This window comes from Streptopelia decaocto (genome assembly GCF_964273445.1).
Source record: "Streptopelia decaocto genome assembly, chromosome: 2".
Lineage (NCBI taxonomy): Eukaryota > Metazoa > Chordata > Aves > Columbiformes > Columbidae > Streptopelia > Streptopelia decaocto.
Genome location: NC_138655.1, coordinates 62,999,206 through 63,010,330, shown reverse-complemented (window position 1 = coordinate 63,010,330; position 11,125 = coordinate 62,999,206). Strand labels below are relative to the sequence as shown.

The window sequence follows — 11,125 nt, the reverse complement described above, 5'->3', positions numbered from 1 at the left end:
GTGTTGTTACAAGAATGGAAAGAAAAAAAATAATCCACAATAAACATTTTCTGCTGAAGAAAATGTTGATAACAATGCAATTCAGTTTCAAGAACACCACACATGGCCTTGGCAGATTTGCAAACCTGCTCAAAATCTCAAATCCAGTTGAAAGCAACCTCAGACAGCCCTTAAAGAAAAGTAAATGAATATGCAGCGCACTTCCTTGCAAAAACAGATGACCAACCTCATCACTTATGCACAGGCTACAACACACTGCAACACTAGCCCTCACATAAACAATACAATGCAAACATCAAGTGACTTCAGCTGCCCAGCCAAGTAGTTATTATGGTCTAATTCACTTCTCCTCCACCCATTGTCTTAAATACAATGGGTGTTTGCACTAAGATCAGTGATTTTGCTAAATCAATTAAAAGTTTTTCTTCACACAAAGCATCCACCCTCCCCGGAGTTTGCTTGCTTCTGCTAGTCCCCAAACAGCTGTTCCTTCTTCAAGCATCTGACACCTGCAAACGGGCAGTCTCTCCAGGCTTTAGTCTTATATACCCAAAATTCTGTCCTGTCAAGACATCCACATTTTATGGGAGAAGTGCTAGGACACAGCAGATGCCCCCACTTCCAAGCAGCCTTAAGGTACACCAGTGAAAGACAAGATTGTGGCCACAGCCTCTGCGATGAAAAGAAGTCAGTATGTTGGTCAAGTTGGTGCACAAAAGCAGTTAGAATGAATCACATTCTGCAGTTAGGTTCTACAACTGATAATTTTATTATGCTAGACAGAATATTGTCTGCAATTCAGGTGGATATGAAATGTCTTTGTCTTTAGTGATGTTGATTTTCAGCCATTACATAGCCACGTTTCAGTGGTAAATAAGAGCTTCCCTATACACTTAAAACAAAGGCTTTCAACACATGCATACCAAGTCCCTATTCTTACTACAGGATAGTTCTACTCCATCCATGTTTTAAAAATTACTCAGAAATTTTTGGGACAATAAATGAAACTTGACCCTTTTAGAACACTTAAAACAGCAATTAATTCAGCATCACAAAACTGACACTTTCATACATTAATATTTCCTGATACAGTAAGTATCGAGAGATTACTTTATCAAGGTCCAATACATCCAGGACAGAGCACATGCTTATTTGTCTTATATCTGGTGTCTTCTCCACAGCATGTTTTTTCAAGAGTTTATACAGCAAACTACTATATCTGCTAATGAATTAAAGTTAATAAAACCATAGTAGCCTTGGTTTGAAGAGACGTGGGGTGAAAGTACATCTATTACTAAGTGGCCCACATCTTTTTGATGCCAAAAGTTCTTCTATTAAAAGTACCGCAATATGTCCATCAGCCTACATGAAGAACTCACATGATTGATTTTGTACACAATTCATTTCAACAGAAGTAATGATCCAGCTACTCAAGGAACTGTCTTTGTTATTTATTTTTTTTTTAAGTTGATCAAGAAAAAGCACAAGATTTAACCTTAGGCATTCCTCTTGACCATCTTGATGAAAATAGGGAAGAGCCAGATGCAGATAATGCATGAAAATTCCGGATTTGTTACTGTCTGGCAGTTCTTTGTTCTAGCAACAGCACCTGTATTACAGGAGTTCACGGAGCAAGAAGTGAAATGGTGGAAGTTGCACTTGCCGTTTCAGTTGGATTGGTCTGCCTGGCCAGCTAATTACACAGTGCTTTCTTCCCTTCTACGGTCTCTGCAGATGCAAAATATTCCTGATGTTTAAAAATAAAGCCACTTCTGCAGAATGACTTAACTATGAATAACAAACTACATTGCACTGCATAAAGACTTATAACAAGTTAAATTGTTTCCTCTTTTACTATTGAAGAACTACTTTGACATGAAAATTGTTTAGAATCCAATATAGAAGATGTTTAAGTCACTTTACAGTATTATTTATTTCTTTTGAACAGAAAACCCAGGTTTCTCTACAAAGCAATTATCCAGCATCCAGTTTGTTTTTTTCTTAAACACAGCAAATTAAAGGATACACATTTTTCACCATTTCTGCACTGTGATGGAAAGGATTGTCTAAGCATCCTCTAGAGCACAAACTGGAAGGCATAATCTTTTGTTTAGAAAGTATCCAGGTATTTGGGAATAGATTTAACACAAGAAAATATGATGCCTCACCTTGTGGTTACCAGATTAAAGATGAAATGGAAACTAGAAGGAAGATAATGGTCCTTACATTCCCTAAATGTCACAACTGATCAGCTGTGAAACATCTGTTAGCCTACTGATACCCACATGGAATAAGATGTGGGAGGAATCTAAAGGTGCCCATCTGATAGCACCACAGGTGTGTTCACAGATGCCCTGAAGCACCCATTTTGGCAAGGCCTGATAGATCCATAAACCAGAATCTCTCCTATTATCTCTGCCTCCTGCAAGCCACTCAACTTTAAGCTCTTCACAAGACATTGCAATGGCAACCATTTTTTAAAGCCTATCCTTCAAAGACCCTGTTACTTACAGAACTGCTGAGTTCACTCACCTAAATTTTCAGTGCAGCTGTTATTATGATCAAGAACAACCTTTAATTTACAATAAATGTAATTCTAAAAGAGACTGTCTAATACTTTGTCTTAATCTCTCATCTGTACATCTTGGAAAAGTCTCCCTTAGAAGACAAAGCAATTATTTCAAAACTCCTGAAACACATAAATCTAACAAGATTTCAAGTCTCGGCTCTTATTACCTATTCTTGACTTTCTGAAGCCTCACCAACAGCACACAAGTTTTGCTTTCCCCATCCACCAACACCATTTTCTCCAGAATGCTGCAAATCTAAGGAGTTAAACTGCCCAGACACTCCCTAAAAACTTGAAATCTTCTATCTATAGTAGTCGCAATTGACTTACAAACCTAGAACTAGCCACTCAATAAAAGGCTGTTTTGGTAAGGCAAAGATTTATTTATCAATTTTCATGTATCATGTCAGACCAACGGATATTTACACAACAGTTTGAAATACACAGTATTTGCATTTCACACAAGCAACTAAGTGCAGCCTGTAGTAAGTTTACTATGCAGTATCCAGATACTCCCACTGATACATAATATTATTCAGTTAAAACCCAACATCTGTAATGCTTCCACAGGAGTTTCTATACCTGAGAAGTTTTACTATGTCCTTTCAAGAGGAAGTCTGCAATTAAAAGCCACATACATAAGCCTATTTAAAGTTGTCACTCCTGTTGCAAATGAGTTACTTCCGTTGAAGCAAGATCTGATATACTTTCCCTTAAGCCACATGATACTTGTGCTGGCCCTTCCTCAGAAGTGCTGTCTGCATTGTCTCCACAGTTAGGCTCTTTATTTTCTTGTTCAGATTCCTCCAGAGCCAGACTCTTCAGTGTCTCAAGACTGTCAGGTGCTTGACCAGTTAGCCTCTAGGGAAACAACAAAAACACAAGTGTGAACTTAGTACTTTTTCTACTTAATAGCCATGCAGGTAAGACTGTTGTTGATATAATTAAAACATTCCTCAGTCACAAGTCTTAGACACTTGAGTTCAAGCCAAATTGCTACCTCCAACTCAGACCACATCTGGTTTGTTGACTCTTAAATCTTCCTTAGGTTCTTCAATAGGACAAGTTTTATCTTATGCAACATGGGAAATAGCTTGTCAAAAGTAAAAGTTACTGTAGAACTCTAAAGGTTTAATTTTAGAAAAATTACTACAGATTAAGTTTATAGTTTCAATCAGAGATAATGAAGCTACATTAAGTCTAGCTGAACTAGAAGACCCAGCAGTTTCTAGCATTTGATGATCAGACTAGAAGTCCCTCACCTAACCTGATCCCAGGAAGAAAAACAGGACTGTAAGAGACAGCTTTTGAGGCTTCTAGTTGTTTGATGTATCACTTAACACTCATTAAAGCCTCAGAAGTGAGCAAAATCAACTCTTCAGGAACTGCAGAGAAGTTTCCAACATTAATCCTTAAGTTCTGAAATAATTTAATTTCCCCCTGTGGGTTTATTACTATCAGGCAGCACCCCCTGAATTTAAAAAAAACGTGTAACAAAATGGGAGTCTTTCAAGACTGACCTAAATAATTGCACTAACTAAAAATCAGCTTGATTAAGTTTAATTCTTAGCTTCGTATCCCAGTTGAGAGCTCAATCCTTACAAAAACAACCTAGATTATTATTTTAATATCAAGGTTCCATGGCTATATACTTATCACAGCTTCAGAGACTGCTACAGACAACATAATCCTGCTTTCATGGAATCAGTAACACAACTACCTGTCCCTAAGGAATCCTCAGAAGAAGCTGTTTTGAAATTTACAAATTTATGAACCCAATAGAGTTTTATTTGTGCACCGACCCTTTTTTGGGGCCACAAAACTAGCAATTCCTCAGTGAAACCTTGACTTTAAAGAGCATATGTGCTCCCTTCTTCCTCTTACCACTCTACTTTGTGCATCGCATTTTCAAGCTTAGATCCTCAGGGGACAAAAGCAGAACACTTCATTTAGCCAGAAACCTCACACAACCTATTCAACACTCAAATTTAAATAGTCTTGGAAAAGTGAAAACAAACTCTTCCTTCCCACATCACCATCTCTAAGATGCAAAGCCTGTTAAGACAAAAGGCTGAATCTTCCCTTCAGAAAAATGACCCTCTTAAGAACTTTCTCATTACTCCTGTTGAATTTAAGCCAGAAGAACTCCTTCCCTAGAAGTGGCTTTATGTCTCTGGATCAGAGCAATCCCACAGGCAACAGCTTAGATAATTATTTTAAATAAAGAGTTGTATGAACACATAGAATTCACAATTCATTAAAAATATTTTTGCTGATTTCTCACAAACTCAAAATTCAAGTACCTCAATCATGCTGGTCATATAATGCACATGTTCAGCAAGGGACATTAGCTCTTCATTTTCTTCTTTCAGGCGGGCAATTTCACCATCTTTCTGTTCAATTTCTTTGTGCAGCTGCGTTCAAAGAACAAAATGTTAAAAACAGGAGTACAATAGCCAGTGGTACAGAAATTAGTTACCTTCCACTAGCTACCTTTTCATTTTCTTGAAGTACTTCATACAGAGCCTTCCTCCTTTCTTCAGCCACTTCTTTCCAATATTGAGATGAAGGGCTTCCTGAAATAGGCCACAATAAATCCATGCTAAGACTGAACTCTTGAGATCATCTTAAGATACCTAACTTTTATACATGTGTTCTATAAAGTGATAAGAACTCACTCTGTATAGCATTTTCCCAGAGATTAGTTGTAAATTTACAACTAAAGACCCAATTTTACAGAAACCAGAGATCCTACACCGTATTAATGGCTATACAGGCAGAATCTTCAAGAAGCTGCCCCAAGCATGGCAGCAGGCTTTGCAAAATGATGGTCACATTTGCAATTGTCAGTCTTTACACATACTTTGTGGAAGACAATTCTTATTTCCAAGTCACTCTCCACATCTTGGGCTTAATCAGCCTCTCACTGAACTTGAGATACTTTCAAACTTGTTCTGAGAAACTGCACACACAGCACACTACACCAAAGCAGACTTTCATTTCAATTTAATTAGACACTTGAAAGCTTGTTGATAAGCCAAAGGAACAAACTATGGGGCTTCTTAACACTACTGCACATTGAGTTTATAGTAACTAGTAGATGAGACTCACTCTTAAACATCAGATATCTATATTCTATTTACTATACTACAGAGGATATGTATCATTAACTCCTGTAAGCCATTATATAAAAACACTAAGGCCTTATCTAACTGACAAAGGAACCATATTTCAAGTTGTATTCCAATGGGAGCACAGCATTTTTAAGTGGAATAAAATATTTCAGGAAGTACCATATACCTTTTATCATGAGATCTACAGCTTGAACGGCACCATTCATATTCTCATTTTCTTGCTCCTTGTCCACAGATACCCCAGCTTTACAAGCCTTTGAGGTGAACTTGTTATTCAAGAGTTTCGTTTTGACTGAAGACTTCTTCTGCATAAAACACAGGAGGGTTTAACTTCAGAGCAATGTTTCAGCTTTTTTTCTTTTTAAACAACACAAACTTGTAAATCTGCTCACCAATGACTGCAAGTAAGTCTTTAAGCCCCAGTTTCTTCACGTTACAAACATCATCCTTGATACCCACAGGTTTAACACAAAAAAAGTCTCAAACATTTTCCCAAAGTATTCAAAAATTTCTAGTTTTTAATATTGCTCACTACTAAAATAATAGTAAGCTGAAGTTGTGTCACACTAATTAGCATATTATGTTTTCCCAAATATTAGTTTTGAGTTCAAAAAACCTCAAAAACATTTCACTATGAGTAGAAATAACTACACTTGTACAGGTTGTCTTCTAATTCCTACCTCATTACGTCTGCCAACCAGGCAACCTGTTGCTGAAGGCTGAATCATTTTAAGAGTCCGTCTTGGGGCAGCATTGCATGTTGTGTCTGTGAGGTACTTCTAAAAAGACAAATATGGCTTCAGACTCTTTTCTGCATAAACAAACTTAGAGATTTGTCATATTTCCATTAAGGTAACCCACAGTTCATCTTAAAAGCAAAATATGATACTCTAGTCTATGTTAAGGCTTGCACAAAGAAGGGGATCTAGTTACTTGTAGCAGAGACGGACCTTAAACACATGAAGATACTCAGTCCCTGCCTCTTGGAAAACCCTCTCCCTTTGTCAAGGAACTCAAACAGGTCTCATAGCAGAAATATTCTGACTAGACTCCAAGGCCAGTTGCAGTGCAGTGATACATGTAAGCTTTATCTGAAGCTCCCAAAGTTGTATTTGTCAACAGGGGAAAAACAAAAGTGACTGTAATTGCAAGTTTATTTGGTAAAGTCATCACTTTAGGCAATATCCATTTTTGTTACCTGTGAACACACCTTCAAGTAGTGTTCACTTCAATAGATGCGTTGCTTCAATTATCCTTTAAAATGGATCTAAAGCTTGCTTCCATCCAGACAGGCTATTGTTTTGCATAAACAGTATGTTTATCGACTTTCCTATCATGTTTAAATACCCATTTCCTTCATTAAAGCTTTCTGACCTGGTTGGTTACGCTGCCACCATGGGATAGCAAACAATGGCAGACAACCAAGCAAGAATAGCCAGAACACAATGCCACAGCAGCGTGAGAAAGTCACTGTTCCACACCATACTTCATATGACAAGAGTTCGCCTTTCCCACGGTAGTTTCTGCCACCAATTAGCCTCCTGTTGAACTAAAGGACAAACACTAACTGCTGTGGGAACAAGAAGCACACGGTCTCAGACACCGCTTGCTGCTATTGAAGTTTAGGGTTGAGTATATTCTGCCAATAAATTATTGACTAATACCTGAGTTAACCCATTGAAAGTGCAAAAAGCCATACAGGGGAATTTATACCCTAGATTGAATATAGGACAGGATCACCATGTGTATAACTCAAACTTATCAAATGGCAATTTTCATTAATCTCACTCCTGTGTGATCTGCTCTGGGTGAACCTGCTTTAGCAGGTACGTTGGACCAGATGATCTCCTGGGGTCCCTTCCAACACCAACCATTCTGTGATTAAGACCAGAAGTTTTAATTCACCCTTTCCTTCATGACAGAAGGCTACTCGTCTCTATTTTATACGGCATTTGTACAGTTCCAAGTAGTGCCTACATTAAAATGCTTAACAAATGAGTCTTGCAACAAGACTGAAATAGGTATAAGCTTCAGTAACATCTTATCAATCACCTCTTAAAGAGTTAAATCCTTTAAGCACTTCCACGAATTCCAATGCAACTATGGTTCATGAGGGTGAGTTTTAGAAACACAGCTCCCTGCATTAATATTTCAATTAAGACATGCTCAAGTCAAGACAAATTTAACTCTCAGTAAGTTCACTCCTATATGAAGGCCAGACTACAGAACCTACTCCACAACCCCTTAGCGGCCAGATTGAGGTAATAACTGAACTGAGACAGATAGTCACCACTTAAAAAAAAAAAAAAAAAAAAAAAAACACCACACAAAAACAAACCAACCAACCAACAACCACACAGAAAGACAGTAAGCTCAGTGTCAAACTAAAAAGGACCTGCAGAGCAATAAAAAAAAAAGCAGTCATAAGCACATATGCCCCAGCAGGACACAGTGTTCCAAAGTCCCACTGCCTGCCAGGTTACTGAAGCCAACAGGACATAAGCCAGGTAGAAGCACATTGCAACAGATCCCTTTGTATTCCTCCAGTGGATATAAAACTTCTGTCAGACAGAGAGACCACTTCCCAGAGAACTGAGCACAAACCCCTAAACAAAGCAAATCCTGTGTTTTGAGATACTCTCGATAAATTTAATCTTCTATTTTCTATCCCTTATCTGTTCCTGTATTCTAGCGTCGAGACTTGAAAGCATACCTGTAAAGATCCTGATGATTTTTCTGTGTTCGGTTTCTGTTTCATCTTGGAATTCACAGGATCACTGGAAATGAAATAAAAAGAAAAAAAAAAGGTAGTCATATCTGGCTGCAACTGAAGTTCAGGCACACTAGCTACAAAACATGACAACTGCAGTTTACCAACTTTCAAAACAGCATTTAAAACTCAGTCGTGAACCGCGTGTCCAGCAAGCTGTGGCAGAGCCCTTGTAGCCCCTCTTGGGGTTCCGCCCCCCCGAGATATAATCTGCAAGCACCCTAAAAACGCAAAGCCCTGAGGGGACACCCCGCGCGGTGCCACACCAGCCCACCACAGGTAACAGCCCCGCACACCTCACCACAGGGATGGCGGGGTCGCCACAGACGCTCACCCAAGATGGCGGGGGGGGGTGCGGAGGCGGCACCCTCGCGCTCCCGCCACCCGAGCTCGCAGCGCCCCGCCCCCGTTCGGCGGCGTGGCCAATGGGGATGGGAGCCCGGAGCCCGGCAAAACCCAAACGCGGCCACGGGAGCCTGCAGCACCCCCACCGCCCCCAAGCGAGACCGAGCCGCCGCCGGCTCTGCCCCCACCCCTTCAGCTCACTGACCCCGCTCACCTCTAGCCGAACTCGCACGGCTCCTGACACCCCACGCACCCAAAAACTACCTTCTGGTGCCCGGCGTGCGACTATAAGGAGGGCGGAAGGCGGGGGCGGTCATGTGATCCGCCGGCAGCTATCCGAGCCAATCGCAGGCTGCGCTCCCTCATCCCGCCGGCGGAGCCACGCCCCGCGGGCCTCTGGCGGGAGGACGGGACCGGACCGGGGGCGAGGAGAGAGCAGAGGGGCGGCCGGCCGGCCTCAGGAGTCCGAGTCCTGCAGCTTCACAGAATCACAGAATGTTAGGGATTGGAAGGGACCTTGAAAGAACATCAAGTCCAATCCCCCCGCCGGAGCAAGAACACCTACATGAGGTTACACAGGAATGTGTCCAGGCGGGTTTTGAATGTCTCCAGAGAAGGAGACTCCACAACCTCTCTGGGAAGCCTGTTCCAGTGCTCTGGCACCCTCCGAGTAACGAAGTTTCTCCTCATATTCAGGTGGAACCTCCTGTGTTCCAGTTTGTACCCATTGCCTCTTGCACTATCATTGGTTGTCACCGAGAAGAGCCTGGCTCCATCCTGTGACACTCACCCTTTACATATTTATAACCATTAATGAGGTCACCCCTCAGTCTCTTCAAAGCTAAGGAGCCCCAGCTCCCTCAGCCTTTCCTCATAAGGGAGATGCTCCACTCCCTTGATCATCTTTGTTGCCCTGCACTGGACTCTCCAGCAGTTCCCTGTCCTTCTTGAACTGAGGGGCCCAGAACTGGACACAATATTCCAGAATATTCCACAATATTCCTTCAGCTTCAGCAGAGCAAGTGCCATGGTAGGTGCTCCGGGGGCAGCTTTTGATTGTGAGGAAGGTCAGGAGAAAACTCAGCACTAGGATATGAGACATGTCAGCTGTGAGCTGCACATCATGGCCCTGCTGGTGCCTCTCTCTGGTGCAGTCTGACCCTCTTGGGCCAGAAGCACCGGGGCTGAAGCTGTGGGAAAAGAAGCACTCAGGTATTGCCTGGTGCTCGCCTTGGCTGGTAATAAGTTACATAGAAAGCTGTCTGGTTCCATCTCCAAAATCTCCCTGAACCTCAAAACTAGACAAGATCTCTCTTGACTGCTTTCTCACTCCCATTATTCATTGTATTTTAGAAAGATACTTTACCAACCCAAATTTAAATCATGTTTCCACTTTATTGTTATCACCGCTATCTAAGTCACAGAATCACAGAATGGTTGAGGTTGGAAGGGACCTCTGGAGATCATTTAATTCAACCCACCTGCTAAAGCAGGTTCACCCAGAGCAGATCGCACAGGAATGTGTCCAGGCGGGTTTTGAATGTCTCCAGAGAAGGAGACTCCACAACCTCTCTGGGAAGCCTGTTCCAGTGCTCTGGCACCCTCAGAGTCTGATGAAAGAAAGACAGAATATAAGAAATTATGAATTGGGAAATCTTTAAACAAGGATAAGGAAATAAAGCTGATCTCTCTTGCATAAACTTGTTCAGTCTCCCATTGAACCATTTAAACTTTCATTGTCCATAACATCCTTTTGCAAGTAGTTCCAGAGCACAAATAGGCATTGTCTGAAGAACCCTCTCCTTCTTCTATTTTTTTCTTTTGAACCTGATTCCTATAACTTCAGTTGATATCCTCAGTGCCTGTACTGGAAGACAAAGCAAACAATTGATCCTCATCTAGGCTGCTGTTACACAGATTGCTCTCCAGTTTTCTCTCCTGGGTCTACTTAGCCATGAAAGCTGTTACATCTTTCTGCTCTTCTGTGAGCTGTATGTCCCTTGATTTGCCTTTTTAATCACTGCTGAACATCACGCTGACATTCTTGTGGAAATGTCTGTCATAACCCTGTGCTCTTATTCTTGAATGATGGTCAGTTCAAAGTCTGTTATTTGATATATGAAATTAAATTTTTTTTCCTATGTATGTTCTCTTATGTTTATCTACATTGAATTTCACTGGCTGCTGTATTCATCAGTTACTGAATTCCGTAATGCCCTTCTGCAGTCATTCAGTCAGCTCCATTCCTGTTATCTTGAATCATATAGTGTCATCAGCAAGCTGTCACCTCAGTAAGCTTTGTCTTCT

At 41.0% G+C, this 11,125-nt stretch overlaps 1 protein-coding gene across 5 annotated transcripts; it reads right to left on the bottom strand.

Annotated features, from left to right (window-relative positions):
• Positions 1 to 745: 745 nt before the first annotated feature.
• Positions 746 to 9,178, bottom strand: GMNN (geminin DNA replication inhibitor). 5 transcript variants are annotated; one of them, XM_082044276.1, is made up of 7 exons: positions 9,033 to 9,178; positions 8,417 to 8,480; positions 6,384 to 6,482; positions 5,870 to 6,008; positions 5,063 to 5,145; positions 4,873 to 4,983; positions 746 to 3,430 (listed from the first exon to the last, which is right to left on the bottom strand). In XM_082044276.1, the coding sequence occupies exons 2-7, from the start codon at positions 8,459 to 8,461 to the stop codon at positions 3,227 to 3,229; spliced, it is 681 nt and encodes a 226-aa protein (XP_081900402.1). In that variant the 5' UTR covers positions 8,462 to 8,480; positions 9,033 to 9,178; the 3' UTR covers positions 746 to 3,226. The 5 variants fall into 5 exon arrangements, with proteins under 5 accessions (XP_081900402.1, XP_081900401.1, XP_081900403.1 ...); XM_082044275.1 differs by having other exon boundaries at positions 9,083 to 9,150; XM_082044277.1 differs by lacking the exon at positions 9,033 to 9,178 and adding an exon at positions 8,770 to 8,861.
• Positions 9,179 to 11,125: the final 1,947 nt, after the last annotated feature.